At 51.5% G+C, this 18158-nt stretch overlaps 1 protein-coding gene across 1 annotated transcript in view; it reads left to right on the forward strand.

The window, feature by feature from the left end:
* The window catches only part of LOC144145586 (high-affinity choline transporter 1-like), an 81544-nt gene extending 67692 nt beyond the window's left edge, over positions 1 to 13852 (forward strand). Inside the window, exon 9 of the mRNA XM_077677236.1 lies at positions 13578 to 13852. Coding sequence (XP_077533362.1) covers positions 13578 to 13845 — 268 coding nt within the window. The 3' untranslated portion in view covers positions 13846 to 13852. The remainder of the gene's footprint in view (positions 1 to 13577) is intronic.
* Positions 13853 to 18158: the final 4306 nt, after the last annotated feature.

The raw sequence follows: 18158 nt of genomic DNA on the forward strand, positions 1-18158 counted from the left end.
CTCCAGGAAAGGAAAACCATTGCTGAACACCGTCTCGCGTTCCGGATTGCTGCATCAGGAAAGCGAGCAATACTGAAACATCTAAAACTTGGAATCAGACAGCAACTGAGCCCAGCTCCTACGACGAGCGGGTGGAAAACGCACCGTCGGCGTCTGTTTTAAAGCAAAGCTTTCTACCTTTACCAGCCAATGGTTCTTGGTGGCGTGCGGGAGAAGAAACTCCGAACGCGGCTAGGGAGCAGGAGGGCGGTTTTCACTCACGGAGCAGTGTTGATGGCACGGCGATAGGACGCTATTACTCAGCGTTCCCCGTGCTCACACCAGCGGTGGCGTCGGCGGGACCCTTCCGCCGGCTTTGTCGTCTGCTTTAGCGACGGTGTTTGGCCTGTTTTGGCGCAGCTTCACGTCCATTGCGCGCTTATTCGCACGCCTTGATTAACTTGTCAGACGGCACCTCCTGGGTAACCCGAACCCGACGAAATTATATGATCGTACGCAAAAATGCGTTAAGGATTGGTTTCCAGGGCGTGAAAACAAAATGTAGAGAACACACACACATTTTGCCGCTGGAAAAACGCTAGAGAAATCCATTGCTTGCCACGAATGGCACTTTGTTTCCTAAATTGGTTAATATCAGTTCGGTTGTTTTAAGAGGTACTACAAAAGGCGGAAGGGGCAACCGGTCCTGATAAATAGCGATTGAAGTCAAGGGTTTGACGGACAACCGTCTGGTCGGGAGGGTACATTTGAGAGAGAAAGAGGGCACCGACCAAGTAACGAAAAAGAAAAACTAGCAGACGTTTCGGCTCCCGCAGGGGAGCCTTGTTCACAATGACCTTGAAAAACTAGCAGACGTTTCGGCTCCCGCACGGGAGCCTTGTCCACAATGACCTTGTTAAGGTCATTGTGAACAAGGCTCCCGTGCGGGAGCCAAAACGTCTGCTAGTTTTTCTTTTTCGTTACTTGGTCGGTGCCCTCTTTCTCTCATAAATAGCGATTATAAAAGTTCCTTCAGCTTCCTCGCAATTCTCAAACTTACGAAACTATTCAGTTTGAATCTGTATAAATTGGAATCACTAAGCTCACATGCGGGATTGTTTCGGTGTCTCTGCTTCTATCGCGCTGTGGTGTAGCCGCGAGCTAGCACATCAGGATGGCTATAGGTTCCGCTGTCTCATCCTTGGAAAGACGCTCTTCTCCGTTTTCTTTATGCCGACGCACGGCAGGGCTACGGCGGCAGCGTCCGCCGCTCTAGCCCTGACCGCGCGGCTGCGTTCGGGACGCCGCCCCCGGCAATTTCAAGTAAGGGCTGGCAGAATTTCTTTTTTCACTCTTTGTTGAGCCATGTGTGTGACGTCAAGAGACATAGCATGGGCAATTGTTGGAGGTGTGGTTTAAAGCTTTGCTTTCTAACCACCTTCACAGCGTCGATTGCAGCCATTTTTTTAACGTCGCCAGGCACGGCAACGCCACATTTCAAGACCACTGTCCTTAAGAGATATCAGGTGCCACATTAGAACCAAAGACGAACATTTCAGCCCACAAACGAAGCTGGAAATATACATATGTAGCGGGCATAAATGAAGCAGGCGTTTTGGGCGGCAGTTTGCATTTGGGCGTATATTGCGCAGTTCGTCGACGCGAGAATGTTGGGTAGCGCGGCTGTTCGACTTCAAATTCTGCTGCTTGTGGCACCGTGGACGAATCTCCATGGGTTTATAACAGCGGAGCTGTAGGTGGCGCCGTAATGTGTCCAGCGTCATCAGAAAACCCCAGGTCTTACTGTCGCAGTTTACCGCACACCTCATATCCGATTCGAGAACGGCCGTTCGAAATTCTGCTGCTGGTGCCATCTCACCCCATGCACGCTCATTCAAAATCCAACCCCCGCCCAAGTAGAACTGATCTGGACACTTGCCCACACTGGGCTTGAAGGCAATTGAGAGTTTTAGCAGTCCATTTGTTCCGTCGTGTACGTAGTTACCGTGATTACCGGGAACTGACTGCGCATGCGCGCGGAAGGGCGAAAGGGAAGGGCGAGTACGAGCACCCCACCTTGGCGAATGCAGGGGCATGGCGAAGGCTGGCCTGCGGAACTAATCCCCCTACCGCGACAAATTCAAATGTGCTCAGACGAGTCACGGTCAACACAGTAACTATACGTACACGGCGGAACATACGGACTGCTAAAACTCTCCAATGAGGCGGCTCACGCAACGGCCCGACCGCTCACCTCCCAGGCATACCCCAGCCCCAATGCTTCCCACGGAGCCAGGTCAGCTCGCCACAGCCTCATGGGCTACCGCGAGACCATCACGCATTACCGCCTCTCTCGCCTCTGATACCCTTAACCCCACCCTTCCGTCAGCAACACGGAACAACGGCTCTGGAGACACCTACAAACAGAATCCCCATCTGCACATCATGCGGCACGAAGGCCACCGTACAGCCCCACATGCGGGCGTGCCCCGACGACCCCTTAACCCCAATCACCACTCCGGGGCGAGGAGTGGCGGCGCTGGGTTGCTCTGACCTCACGATGAAACGAATCCTGACGGACAGAGCAGCCAAGGTCGCTGAGCAGGTGCGGCTGCTGGCCACCCGTCCCGCCTAACAGCCCGCCGGTGCTATACAGGGTGACCACGCAGACCCTAGGACGCCGACTCCAACTTTGGGCAGAAACGGAGGGCATATTAGGGTGTCTCCAAAATGGTTTTAGGAGGGACCGAAGGATAGAGGACAACCTGTTTGTGTTGACACAATGTCTCGATGGCGCTACAAGAAGGGGGACCCTTGCTGGCGGCATTTCTGGAACTATCGAAGGCGTACGACAGCTTAGACAGGCCGATTCTAGGACAACGACTACGGAACCTCGGTCTGGCGAAAACCGACGCAAGCCTTATTGAAGCCCTGTTGGGAAATCTCGAAGTGGCACTGGACTGGGAGGGGAAAACCTCCCATGTGTCGCGACGTTGTCATCCTACCGCTGACAGCCCGTTGTTGCGTACGGGAAGGCCGACCCGTGCCTAGCTCTGTCGCCTCCGACATACGTGTGGTAGCGTGGTTTGAAGAGAGCGGCCATCCAATGCTGCAACCGTGAGGAAGTCCAGAAGCCGTAGGCAAAGCGTAACTTGTTTACTTCATAGCGAGAGATGAGCCGAAGCCAATGACCAATGCCCTGACGGGTGAGGTTACAGTTCAGGACTTGAGCAGAGTGACGTCATTGATTCTCTGCTCAAACAGGAATGAACTACAGCGCTTGGGGGGTCTTATTTATACCCAAAGCGCCAACGGTCGAAACAAGCGTTCCCTCTAGATTGTGCACCCGAGGCTAACGGCACAGACATACACGACACTCTTTAGTCGGTAGTACCGGCGTACGATGAGTCCGAGAGAGGGGAGAGAGGAGGTCTCCGCAGCGGACGCGGGGCTTGCGTGTCCTTGGGCAAGTCTCAGCGTGTTGCGTCGGCACGCCACTAAAGCTTGATCACGCCGATGACGAGGCGCCACCGATCCAGACGTGTGGCGACACGTTTGAATTGTCGGATGCAAGCGTGAGTCACCGACAGTGGGGCCTGCTTGAAAGGCACACGTAGTGGAGGCTTCGCCGCACAGCCAACGAGTGTTGAAACAAAGCCCAGCGGCGGGCTCATTCCTAACACGTCATACCCGGCACAAGAGGACTCCGCCAAGGTTGCACGCTCTCTCCCACCGTCTTCATGTTGTACATCACGGACATAGAGAGGCAATTGAAGAATGCCGGGGTAGATTTCAACGTGTCATACCGCAGGGATGGAGGGCTGGTGGAGCGAAGCATTCCAGGCGTTATTTACGCCGACGACGTAGTCTTACTGGCGGGCACTGCGGATGGCCTTCAAGTACTACTGAACATCTGTCGGGAGGAGGCCACATAGTTGGCTCTATTGTTCAAGCAGCGGAAATGCGCGATTGTCCCCTGGGGGTCACATACGCCGGAGAAAGAAATAACGATCCAAGGCAGCCCCATCCCCACCCAGAACGAGGCTAAATATCTGGGCGTCACCCTTATGGCCTGGCCTAACTACCTGGAAGGCTATGAGAAGACCTTGAGGATGAAGGCCGTGCGTGGCAGGGGAATGATGACTTACCAGGCACTGTGGTCCTTTAACCGCTTCGAAGTACTCCGCGCCCTCTGGAAAATGGTGGTGGTACCGGGCCTTACATCGCCAACGCGTTGATGTGTGTGTCGGCAGGGGCCACGGAGGCATTGGAGCGGCGACAGCGAGATGCGGGAAAGATTGCGTTGGGAGCACATCAAGGGGTCGCGATTGAGGGTATCCAGGGAGAACTAGGGTGGTCCTCGTTCGGCGCCAGGGAGGCAACGGCAAAACTGGCCTACGAGCAACAGGCGTACTGTCTCTCGGAGAACAACCTGCTACGCTTGGTGTTGGAGTACCTAGTGTACGTCGAGCGCCGAACCCGTTGGAGGAAGCGGGTGGGGCATCTGGGGCAAAACATGGCCTAGCGTCGCCGTGCCTCATGCGTGACCACCCACACCCTCCCGCAAAGCTCTGACAGGTCATATCCGCCAAAGGGAAGTAACTGATTGGATAGAGGCGGCTGTGAAGAAGACAACCTTGTGGCTGTACACCAAGGAGAAGACGACCATTCGCAAGTAATTCTTCTATGACAAATCTCGTGCAGTGGCCTGTTCTCGGAGGCTCAGCTCGGGGCACTTAGAACTCGTCTTTGGCGGAGGAAATTCTCTACCGGGGAAACGACCATCTGTGCCGCGTGTGGACGCGCGGAAGAGACATCCGAGCACGTTCTGCTCCGGTGTGCCGTGCTCAGTCCACCTCCCGCGAATGCGTACCTGGAGGAGGCAATGGGATTCAGGCGAGGAAGTCGGCGGGCTCTAGATGCCACAACGCGCGACACAGCGGAAGGGGCGGACGAGGACGAGGCGGTGCTGCGTGCGGGCACTCCTAGGGGCGAGGCGTGGCCTCCGCGATCGGCTACCGGCGAACGGCGCGCCGCCGGCAGCAAATCGCGGAGGCCACGGGCGAGGGACAGTGGTTTGTTGGGGGCCAGCGAGATGGCGACACTGTCGTGGTGCTGGTAGACACTGAGGTGGCAGTGGACGTGTCAAAGCGGCTTCTAGAGATGTGATGGCGCATCTCTCTATACAACCGGCCAAAGCGTTGAGTGACTGGTCGAAGTACGGTCAATCTGTTAGAGCAGCAAGAACCACGCTCATTCCTGTGTTATTTGGTGTGTGTGGTGTGCTCTTTTTGCGTATATATTAGCGTTTTTTTTCTAGGCGAGAGTGTGTGTGAGTGTGAAAGCCACACTAGAAGCCGGCCGCTACAAAGGGAACAGCCCCATCCATCCATCCATCCATCCATCCATCCATCCATCCATCCATCCATGCAGCCGTCGTCGTCTCTCTCTCTCTCTCTCTCTCTCTCTCTCTCTCTCTCTCTCTCTCTCTCTCTCTCTCTCCTCTCACGAGGAGCGGTCCAGAGGGTGTTGGGAGCGCCCGACGTCGTCCAAGGCTTGCGCGAGGCTCTCAGAAAAATAAAAAAAAAGCAGTTTACGTGCATCCGTGCCTCAAGGGGGGAGTATAACAGCTCGCGCTAGAGACGCCAATTTAAAGCTAGAAATAATACGTCTCCTGGCTAAATAATGTCACGCGCACAGCTGCGGGAGTACTGGAGGCGGACGCCTTTTTTTTTTTCTTCTGAGGATGCCTTCCCACAATTATTCACTTCCGAAAATGCGACGCGACTGCCGCTGCATGCGTTCGGGAAGTCGCATTTGCGTTCTCGATCTACCCTGGTTTAGCGCATACCACGCCACGCGTCGTCCAAGCGGATTGTACTGCTTACACGCGATGCTATTGTGGTATGGTAATGCGCCAAATCAAATTCGATAAGCTACTGCCCCATCCATGTAAACGTGTTTAAATTCTCCTCCTTACTAAATCGTTTTTTTTTTGTAAGACATCCCGGACTAAGGAAGCCTCCCACCGGGCGGGTGCCCTAACATCAACACCTGGTCTCCAATAAAGTTTATTCATCATCATCATCATGTAAGACACACTATTAGTAGAGTGCCGGATGCTGCTCACAAAGAAAAAAAACGTGGAGAAAATTGTTTCAGACATAGTTTCCACTCGGTTCTTTTTATGGAGGGTGTATATGTAAAGCAGGAAATATTTTATGCGTTCCAGGCCCTATGTGTTCATATTCATTAAAGGGACCCTGCAATACTTTCGATAAGCGCTTTAACTCTTTGCTTTGCGTCTGGAACCACTGCGAAAGCTATGGTTATCGCCAGCACGGAGCGGCACTGCGTGATTTGCTCGTGGCACCAGATACGACTTCCGTTTCTGTTTTAAGTGCGAGTGCACTTCTTATTAAGCGACCCTGAACCTGCGTCCACCGGCGATGTCCGCGCACGTGGAGATGGGCGCGCGCATCCTGGCCGCTGACATGGCACATACCCACGTGGGGGATTGGCCAGGAATCTCCTCGTCTTCCTTGGCAACGGGGGGAGATGGGCGCGCGCTGCCTGGCCGCTGACATGACACATACCCACGTAGGGGATTGGCCAAGAATCGGGCGTGAGAATGGGTAATGCACCTGCTTAAAGGAGTACTGACACGAAATTTCAAAGCTGAGATCCGCTCTAGCAATCAAGTACAACACAAATAGGTGTCTGTGAATAAATGCATCTTTCTTTCTTTGTAGTTGTGTGTGTGTGTGTGATCTCTCTTTCGCGAACATTACCGAACCGCGCAAATTCAACTCGTGCATTCGCACTTTCACATTCTTCCCCTCGGGGAAATGCGGGGAATTTTTTCTTTTGTGTCCTTTTTAAGTTGCCGTAGAAAAGCGTTCATTGGTGCAACTGAAGGAAAACCGGGCAACATCCGCTACATGACCGTAGTAAAGTAATTCAAGCCATCGAAGAACGTCAAGACCGGGAAAGAGTCTTAGTGCGATTGCAAGTTATCTGATGGGCATAGAGCAGTAATTTCTGGCTGAGGTACTTTGCGACCCCCTAGTTTACGTACTGGTTGTGTCGGGTGACTACATACTGCAATCATTTAGGATTTCACAAAAAAAAGGAACGTGTTGCAGCGTCTCTTTAAGCTAAGGATTCTTGCTGTTTCTTCATTAACATGTAAACATCGCATGAAGCAGGCGTAATATCTGTGAATAAAATTTTTATCGCACACTGGCAGATCGCACCAAACCAGCCGAAACTATTTTGTGGCTCCTTATTGGAGATAATTAAGCGCTTGCAACTTCTATGCGCAATTTTAACCTGCCAACCAGCTTTAGCTGCTTTCTTGCTATCGCCTATAGCGTTTTCTGCATTGCTAGCAATGGCTCTCTGAAACACGCTTCAGAAAAACAGGAAAGGCAAGGAAGATGTTCGCAAAGCTCTTACGTAAAACATTAATAGCAGGTTGTATGGACGCGCATAAAGCGCAGACGGTTGCCCATGAAATGTGAGGTGATAGGTGTCCCCAAATCACCAACTGCCCTTGCGGTGTCGTACGTGAAAACAGCTGATATGAGCTCATATTAGCTGAAAACTCATACGCACTGCGCACTATGCGCGAAGCAGACAAGCGGTCATAAACAGCGGCACAGCGGTACATTATGAAAACAGGTTCTGTTATGTGGTTATGTGTTATGTTATGTTATGCTATGTATGTTATGTGTTATGTGGGGTTATGTATTATGGTTCGACGTGTGATCTGACTAATGAAATGTTTAATGCCTGCACCTTCACACCCCTGCATTAAGTGGATAAACATGAAAACATAATTTTAGCTACGTTGTTATCGTTCCTTCACGATTAAGGCACCGGACATCGCCGCTGTAGAACTTGATATGTACTTCAAAATCTCGTTGATACGTTCTTCACGGGAACCGAAAAATAAAACGTATTATCCGAAAATCGTCCAAGTAGGTTAAAAAATAAGGAGCAACATTAAATTAACTGCTCAATTTGTGCTTCCCTTTCTTCTTTTAAATGTCCAGGAGTAAGTTCTTCTAAAACGTACAAAAAGAAACTGCCTGCATTTGTCGCTTTGGCCGACACATGCTTGTACGGCAATCCATGTAGTGCCGTAAATTGGTGAAGGCAGCCTACGGATGCTTGAAAGTTTTGAATACCCAAGGAGAGTGCGGTGTTGGGAACTATTTCGCGTGGGACTGACCCGTCGAAGTTTACTTCTGCCGCTCTAACTTCCTTGGACCATGTAAACAGGATGTTTTCCTTTTACTCATGCTTCGCACGTCGCGTTTGTTTTACACCAGTTACAAAAACTTGCAGCTTCTTTAGAAGTTACTCTTGTTAACCAACACTAGTGGTAAGCGTTGACACTGGCAAAGCGAGCTCGCTTGCCACTTCCACGCTCTTCCTCTTCAGGTTCTATTCGAATTGGCGTACAATTTCCACTTGCACGTTGCATTTCTTTGACGTTGTCACAAGCCTGGAAACACGGCCGCGCATGGAAACACCTCAAAAAGAAGACAAATGACTGCGCGTGAAGCACGGTCCATGAAGGATGGCGCGAACATTGCCCGCCTTCTTCCTTGATGCTTATGTAATGCCCCCCCCCCCCCCTCTTTTCTCTCTCTCTCTTTTTTTTTTTTATATTCTCTCTTTCTCTCCCTTTTTCTCTGCTTCCTGTCTTTCTCTTTCACACCTTTTCTATTCCACCCCTAGCCTCCTCCCAAGTCTTTTATCCCCTCTTCCCCTCCCCACCGCACTGGGTTGTATGCAGGTGAGCTCCCTACTGAGCTCAATAATATCCCCAGTGCACTTTCCTTTCCTTTCTTCCATCCAATCACTTCTCTCTCTCTTCTTCCTTGATTACGATACGATTTGCTACATGTCGGTGTGCATCGCCTGACTTATCGTCAGACTTGCATGAAACAGCCACGCATTGCAGCAATCTTTTTGCCGCAAAACCGGCGCTTCCGCTCCCTCGGCGTCTCTGCAACATGCAGGTCGTGGCTTGTTAGAATACGGTTTGAGCGAGTATGCCGATGAATAAACGTACGATTACTAGAAATGTCGGTCGAGATCCGCTTTCGCGGTCGTATTATCCAATTTTCAACAAAAATGTGATCTTCATCAACGCAAAAAAATGTATTATTTCTAGGGGACGTTGGCCGGGAGCGAAAAGAAAAACTATGTATGCCGACTCGTATCAACGAGATTCCAGTGTATTCACATAAGGGTGACGGAAACACGGCTTGCACAATGTAACAGCAGAGTCGCGCTAGGACGAGGTGGCACATATTCGCGATGATTTAAAAGCGTTGCACAAATACGAAGAATTAAACCATGACAATGCATACCATGCGCACTGTATTCGGTCCGTGTTTTTTTTTTTTTTGTGCAGCACGTGAAAATTTTTGCACGCCACCCGCTGAACATAACACATTCGGCTAATGGTGTACTTCTTGTTATTGCGTCAACACGGCGTCCAAATTACTAATCGACAGATTTAGTTAGGCGTTTCGGGCGTTCGCGTGTTGCTGGGCGTAAAGCGGAGAGAGAGAGAGAGAGAAGACTTTATTGTCACACGTCCGGCATGCGGGATCCCCACCGGCCGCGCAGGGCGCGGGGGTCACCCTACCTTACGCTACTCTTATAGTCCTAAGAGTTCACGTCGGGCCTAGGACCCAAGGCTTTGGTGCGCGTACGCTCGTCGCAACGCGGCTGGAACAGTGGCGTTTATTTGAGCGTACTCTAATGCTGGTGGCACCACCCGTTGAACCCAATACGAAGTACCCAAATTTGTCCTTGCCCTCCACGCTGGTCTGCAGCGCCGCGCCGGGAGCTGGTCACGTAGGCCGCGATTTGCCCTTTCCTACGTGACTATCCAAGGCAAACTGTATCTGAACGGAGAGTTTTGTTTTGCAATGCGTTAGCTCTGGTTTCGATGGTAAAAATCTTGAAGTTACATTAGAAATAATGAATGAATGCATTTCCTGATACCACGATGGAAAGGAAAAACCACCAGCAGGCGCAGTTTGTCTCACCGAAGGGTGGACACACCGGAACGCGTGCTGGTGTGGGGGTGTGGGAAATGGGGAACACATGCACACGGGAAAGAGAGGAGAGAGGGAAGGGCAGGATACTTGTATATATACGACATTTATGTACAATATATACAACACTTAAGACTCAACACAAATTATACAAGACAAAACTAAACACTAAGAACAATGAGAGAAAGAGAGAGAAAAGTCTCCCCCCCCCCCACACACATACACGCACGCACGCACACGCGCATGCACGCGTCCGCTTAAAGGTTGGGAGTTCAGCGTCCACCGTGGCTGTGGAAGGTACCATGTGCATCGTGTGCCTTCGTGGCGCCGGGCACGCACCGGTAAAATAGGCACAAGCGACTCCCCGGCCGGGCGCTTTGCCCTGGCGAGGGACTACAACGCTTGGGAAGGAAAGTTCACCCGGCTTGCACGGGAAATCGTCCGTATATGAATGGGCGGCTACAAAAACGCCGGAACTTCCTTTTTGCATGCCCGCACGCACGCACGCACGCACGCACGCACGCACACGCACACAATGCAAACGGACAGTTCAGTTTATCTCTGGAGAAAGCGCGGAGGCAAGAGGAGTCATGAAGTGACCAGGTAGGACCCTAGGGCCTCATGGAATCCGTTGTAAAGGCCCTCTCGCCTTGATTCAGTATTAGGCGAAAATGCGATATACCCGTCGTGATTGTCTCGCTCAACAGCGCAGCCAAAGTTTCCAAGGAACACGTAGTGCTCCCCGTACCCATTTTATTTAGCTCTGAAATATGCCGGGACCATGCGACCAATACTACTGAGCATGGCAGGAGACGCTAATGCGTCGCGCAGAATTAAACAACGGTTTAATTCTGCGCGGTTTGTGATACACGGTTTGTGATACACGTCACTCGGGTGGAGCAACTCATCAAAATACACGAAGCGTTCCTATTAGTCACTTCCTCTTATTTGTGGAGTCCAACTACAAGCCCGTTACGTTTCACGCGGGTAGCCGAACGTTCTCGGCTTGCACCCGAGGGTGCGACAACGGCGTAGTCGAAAATTTTTGAATGTCCGAAATGGAGTCCGCCGAGCCGCACATAGACTGCGCGCATTCCACCACCACGATCCGCACACGAGCACCGCTACCCGCTTCGGGAGCCATCTGGGTTGTCCTTGGTCGTTCAACTGAAACGCTGTCGCCTAATGAAACGCACGCGACGGTCCGCGTTTTCGGTCGGAGAACCGGCTCTCTCGTCTCTTGCTGCCGACATCACTCGAGCAGGTGATGTCGGCAAGCAAGCTGCTTTCCAGCGGGTCCGCAGCGCCCCGCCAGCACCCCGGAACACACGCTCCCAGCCGTTGCATGCGTAGCCCCGCATCGTCGCGGCGTTTGCGTAGTGTACTGCGCATGGCGCAGTCACAAACCACCCCGCCGGGGCGTACGCTCGTCCGGAGCGCGCGCCAAACTAAATGTGTCATTTAGCTTGGCTACGGACAAACGCCGCCGGTCAACGTGCAGGCGTGCGGGCGCCGGCTTTTCCATGACACGCCGATTCTCCGTACAGGGTTTCTTCTTCCTACGTACCGTGCGGCGCCAGCGTCTACGCCCCTTGCGAATACACTATGCGAAAGATGCCAGAGACGAGTGGTATTTAAATGTACCCAGCGGGTGCCAACGCGACTGTCCCTGACTGTTTCTGACGCAGATTCTCGTCTGAGGGAACATTTATGTGGCGTTGGAACACACTTTTAACGGCCGCGCTTTGCTGCCCTTCTTTTCGCCCGATACCGCGCACGTGCTTTTCTGAGTTTTGTAGACCCGTGCTAATTGCCACGAACACAGAGTTCCAAAAGGCACGTCCAGTGCGACCAGCTTGTACTGCTGAGCCCAAGGACGCGGGCTCAGGACCACAGGAGCAGCAGCAGCCGCGGCGGCCTCTTTTCTAATGGAGGCGAAAAGCGAAAACGCCCGTGTGTTCGAGATTTCGACGCATGTTACAGATCCACACGAGGTCCAAATTAATCAGGAGCCTTCCACTACGCGCGCATCCTCGCCCACGGAGCAAGATATCTTGCTCCGTGTCCTCGCCTTTGTAGGTCGGCGCGTTAAACCTGATAACAAAATCAGATAATATTGCAAACAGCGCTGGTATTCGCCGAAGAGCGACTTTGTTTTCCTGCCCCTGTTCTTACTCTCAGCACCGCGATTATGATGGGCATTTCATCTAGGAATGAAATTATTTTCCAGCTGCCCTTAGCAACTATGTACTGAGAGTCATAGTGGATGGTGCGAAACGGTGGCCAAATGCTAACAAACAGTCCTGATGTGCACGTAAGCCTACCTACTTCCTAGTACCATGATAAACGTTTCCACACGTGTACGCTGTCTACGCTTGTTCATTTTAATCCACTGAGTGGTTGAGTAGACATATCTCAATAGCGCCAGCATCCATCCCGCAGTTTGCATAATACATCGTTGAGAATGCTAATTAACGCTGTTGTTTTGTTCAGGGTTGATGTGTTATAATCAGGTTTCACGATGAATCGACTCGTACTGTAGCGAATAATTAGAAAAGCACCTGGCTGTTATATGTTCATACCGCAGTGCGATTTGGTGAGGATAACGCTTCCTCGTAATTCGCACCATATTTGTAGCATTTGTTGCAAAGCTATGCGTATGAGCTGTTAAGGCAACTACTGTTCATGTGGCGAAACCTTTGCCTAGGCTAATTTGAGGAACGTTACCGATGAATCAGCTATGTAATGTTTCCGGTAACATAGCATTCACCTACAGTGTTACTGCGTAGAAACATAGTAGCTCTTACGTAGAGCCAGTAGGTTGGGTTTCAGAATATAGGCGCTCTTTTCTGTCATTGCTGTATGCCGCCGACAGAGGCCATTGGTCGAACCGCGTCACGTGACATTTGTTTCCCCCGGAGAGACCCATGGGAGCTGACATTTTCGTGCCTCTGTGTGTCCGGGCGCACGCTTTTCCATAGGCCGTGATTTTCTAAGTGCAGTGCCGCTGTATAACACGTTGAGTGAGTTTTCAATACCCACAGAGAGAGTAAGGATGCCATGCTGCTCTGTACTGGGCCGTTTCCACCAGCGGGAAGCTGGAAAACGCAGGTATCGCTTCCCGCTGGGAAAGAACACGAGCGGCCTAGAGTAACCTATAGCCACTTAAAAAGCGTCGCTTAATTAGTGGCTCTAGCGTAACCTAGAACCACTAAATAAGCTAAGCTAGCGTAACCGAGCCTGACCCTATCGCACCGGTGCGCTTGGCCTAAATCTTCTAAAAGTAAACACAGCTGTCGTGGTTTCCAAGCGGCACCCGGACCGATTCCGACAGTCAATGTCAGCATCATAAGGGCGCATAAAGCCGGCCACCCTGGCGTCAGGCACCACAATGGCTGCCGCCGTTCTTCAGTGTCGTTACTCTTGAGCGTAGCTTATTTAGTTGTTCTACTCTGACCCGTGCACCAGCAGAGCCTGCCGTGGGTGGTTCTTGACCGCTCGTGTCTCGACTCGCAGGTCTACCTCTTCGAAGGGCCGTAGCCGCAGCGATAAGGGACCATCCGCGGAAGATAAGACGGCCAGCGGCTTCACCGAAAGCGGGTCTGACGCTAGGCGAAAGACTAAAAAGCGTCGCCAGAGCTCCACATCAAAAAAGTCCGACAAGAGCGAGAAAGATTCGGTGCCCAGGTCTGATTCTACTTCGACCAAACGAAGCAAGAAGGGCGACAGCGGCGCACAGTCGGCTGCCGCTGCGGGCAAATCTAGTGAGGTGGCGAAGCTGTGAAGGTCCCCTTTTCCGCCAATGTTGCCATTGCGGTGGACTCGCCATTAAAAGATCAAAAACGGAAAAATTCCTACGCCTTTTTCTCTGCATTTGACGATAACGTGCTGTGTGCCCGGGGAAGTCGTAGTTTAGCCAACAGAGGTAAGGAACTATGTGGGTTTGGTGTCGTTACAACTCTTGTTTGAAAACTGCGAAGACCTTGTTTTTTTTTGCGTTGCAGAGAGAACAGTTGTGGCTGCCATCTTTGTCCTTCGTCGCTACATCGACAGGTATTTTTCGCTGTTATTGCGCGTGCATGCCGCACGCGCAATAACAGCAGCAACAAATACCTGTCTGATAGTTAGCTTAAAATTGCCTCTGTGACAAATACCTGCCTGAAAAAGAACGTTGTCACAATTGAGCCCACCAACTCGCTTGCCAGTGCTCAGAGGACCGTAGTAAGGAGTACATTTTATTGTTTTTATTGCGTATTTAAAGCAACATAGAAAGCTTTGCAGGGTGAGCATCGAATGCTCTTAACATGAATGGCTGGTTTCAACAACTCGTGCCAAGCGTTGCTGCTGGACACTCTACTTCGCATACTTCACGTGACACCTTTCCAGTAGGCGGCGACTCCACTCCACTTGTGTGAACACACTTTTTTGTCGCCCTTGCCTATCTAGAATATCTCTCGCCATTTTATCCCCTCTGCCAGTGAACTCTACTACGGCCCGCGCGAAAGATGAGATGCTGCAATGGTATCGTACCTATTACCTAAACTGTCTTCACGCCTGCCGCATCTGTATGTTGATATTGGCGAGTCCGGGCCGCAGATAACTGAAAGTGCCACGGCGGGTCAGTAAAAGCCTAACCCCTGGGCTTACGTCCCAACTCCAAGAGCGACTGTCAGGCGCCTTTGTACTTTAGAGGAGCGGGTGACCGAAGCTTGTCGGCGTATTGTTCCTTTTCTTGGTGGGCGTAAAGGGGGCTCAACAGAAGGTTTTGTGAAGCCCCTGTAGTCACGCCAGAGTAAAAATACCGTTTGTCCCACGCTAACGACTATACGCCTCCCGTCGATGCCGGAAAGCGATGCTTCTCTGATGCATGCCATATAAAAGTTGAGATACTGGAGTGGGCTTACTTGTGTTTTAGGGGGCACACTCGTTTTCTTCACCCCATTATTACGTCCGCATCACTCATTCGTGATCTGAGAACAGCAGTCGTCATAGTCGAGGACAATTTCCTAGTTGGTAGGTGAGACGTCCGGGTGAATATTTGGGCGCCGTGGCCTGCGGGAATTTGGGAATCGACCCTGAATCCCTGACTGCAGCTGCCATAACGAATGTCCTCTCCACATGAAGGGGAAATGAGAGCTTTTGATTGGAATATCGGCTTCGCCGCCAAATGGAAACTGTTTATTTCGCCTTACGCTGCTGACAACGGTCTTGCCACTGATTTAGCATTTACGGTACGTTACAGCCAAGCTAGTTGGCAAGACAGGTCAAGCTTCAGGTAGGTACTTGAGCAATGCATCAAGACCAAGGGTGAAAGTATTGTAGTCTTTAGAATAATCGTACAAAATACAGTACATGCATAGCTTGTTAAGAGTACTAACACGAAATTTGAAAGCTGAGATAATTATGTAAAAAGCTTAGTTTGTATATGGAGATACCCTCTGGGAAGTTTAAACCGTAGCCATTCCGTAGAACACATTTTAGATAATCCGTGCGCATACGAGAAACTCCAGGCCATCTAGCAAGCTGGTGACGTCATCTGCGCTTCGACCAAAATGGCCCACGTTAGTGCTCCCGTGACGTATCGAGCCGGCCGCGGTGCTGTTGGCACGCGCGTTTTCGCGTTGTGCAAACGTAATAGATTTGGGACACGTCACTTGCGACCATGTAATCGGGCCGTTCTGGCGCGCGCACGCGTGACTAGACCGGCATTGGCTGCGGTGAGACTAGAACAGTGACGTCAAATGGGCCTTTCCGTCATGGCGGCTGCCTCAATGTTTGCATCACTGAAACCGAAATTGACACAAATAAACGGAGCTGTAAACTACTATTTGTGGTGCGTTCGACAATCTAATGTGCCATTTTATCATTAGAGGGCTCGTAGGCACCTGTAGCCGCCTTAGCCAGATGGCGCCAGCGTCGCACTCACCACTACTGGCCTTTTTCATTTTCGGTTTCATGGTTGACTCGCATTGACCGCTCGAAGTTCGTCTTGCGGAAAATTGGTTAGGCACAAAGAAGTCATAATTTAATATTGGGGACGCAGTCGGAGCTCATGTTGGTCGTCGCGAAGTGGAACTGAACGTTCGCAGAAGCACTCCAATGTAGGAACGCGTGTGGAGTCTGCGACGTGGCACCACCAAGCGTGATTAAGGCCCCGTGTGTCGCGCTTAATGGGATGCGACAGGTAGATCATACGAAGTGCGGAAAAGCAGAGAAAAAAATTGGCCGTGTATCTACTCCTTCCGTCGCAAATGTCGACAAAAGACCATAGACCATGTCGACATTTGCCAAGGAAATGCTCAACTCCCACCCCACATTACATGCGGCCAGACGTGTTGCCCCCGCACCGAACCTGCAACACCTGCAGCACCCCCCTCACATCATACCATTTACCTATATATAGACGCTGCTGGCTACCTCTGAGGATAGCACACTTCAGGACTCCCTCACTTTCCTCACGAGATCAGCCGCAGCGGCGGAGGCGGTGGCCATATCCCTCGCCCTAGCCCAAGGGCCCTGCCCACACACCATCCTGTCAGACTCGCAAGCTGCAATCAAATTTCCAAGCTGCCAGGATATAAAAAATTGCCCTCCAAATTCTACCCTGAAAACCACCTCCCCACCCTATGGTCTTGTTGTGGGTCCCCGCCCATATGGGAATAGGTGCCAACGAGGCGGCCAACCGAGAAGCTCAAGCTATGACTACCGGAGTAGGCCCTTCAATGGAGACCAACCACGGCCTTACCAGCTCCCGGGACATTCTCATCTCGTACTGGGAGATCGCACAACATTACCGCCTCCTCTACCGCCACTATACCCCCCTGCACCCCAGCCTCACACAGGAGGAGGCCAGAACCTGGCGCTTCCTCCAAACGCACTCCTTCACCTGCAGAGGCTCCCTGTCTCACTCACACCCTTCCCTCTTCCTCTTCCCACTCTGCCCACTCTGCGGCGCCGGAGACTCTCAACTTTACTCTGTGACTGCCCGCGCTCCCCTTCTCCCTCTTTCTCCACACCCACCCACTGGGAGCAGGCCCTGCCGAGCTCGACCCTGGAGACCCATGCCACCCTCGTGTCCAGCGTTCAGCTGGCTACGGTTCAGCAGGTTATTCTTAGGTCTCCTGGTTGTCTAGGATAGCTGATTATCAGGCTTAGTGCTGCTAAAACGATTTTTAATACAATCCAGTCCAGTCAAATCTAATCCAGTCCAGTGCGCTCACTGCTCCTCGCGCATACGCAGCACGGCTCTCCAGGAGCCACGCGCAACGGCGGTGCACAGCTGGGCACTGGCCGGCGTCAATGCGGCTGCCGCGGCCATGACGTCACTCCTCTGGAATGCGCAGAGCGGCAAATGTGCAGACCCAACTCTCTACCCACCCGCACTCAAATTGGATTGGATTTCCAATCGAATCCAATACAGTCCAATTTAATCCAATCCAATCCAATCCAGTCCAATTCAATGCTCCTCGCGCTTGCGCAGCACGGACCTTCAAGGTCCACGCGAAACTGCTGAACCTCGGCCAGTGTAGCTTACGGTACAAGAACATTTTCAATTGCAGCTGCGGCTTGAAACGCACGCTCAGTAGGCGCCCACAGCGTGCACCGCGTGCCTTGCGAAGAGCCCTCTCGAGGACACCGCGGTAGCTGAAATCTTGAGCGATACATTTTGCTGCGGAAGTCGTTGAAGTAGATTATTGTGCGCTACATTTTTAGCTTAGTGCGATGCAGAGCCACAAGTGCGGTGGCAAAAAATAGAAGTTCGCCAATTCAACCGAGACTGTGATTAAATACTATGTAGGCTTTCAGTCGGCGGCATACACGCCTATCGCAGAAAAGTCATCACACAACGAACAAATAAACCTTGCTGCAGCAACTCTAACAAAAATAAATGCACGAATGCACTAGTAAAAATAAAAAGGATATATGTAAAAATGTTAATTTCGCATATTACGAAACAAATTATGCAATGCATATTATAAAAATACAAAAAATGCTCGCATCCGCAGCTTTATGTGTCAACTCGAGCACAACGCCTTAGCCACTGAGCAACCGCGGCGGATTGCCTTAAGGGGGCACACTTTTTTTTTGTTTTCCCAC

The sequence above is a fragment of the Haemaphysalis longicornis genome, unplaced genomic scaffold (genome assembly GCF_048455015.1).
Source record: "Haemaphysalis longicornis isolate Haplotype H1 unplaced genomic scaffold, Haemaphysalis longicornis Haplotype H1 scaffold_7, whole genome shotgun sequence".
In the NCBI taxonomy this organism is placed as follows: Eukaryota; Metazoa; Arthropoda; class Arachnida; order Ixodida; family Ixodidae; genus Haemaphysalis; species Haemaphysalis longicornis.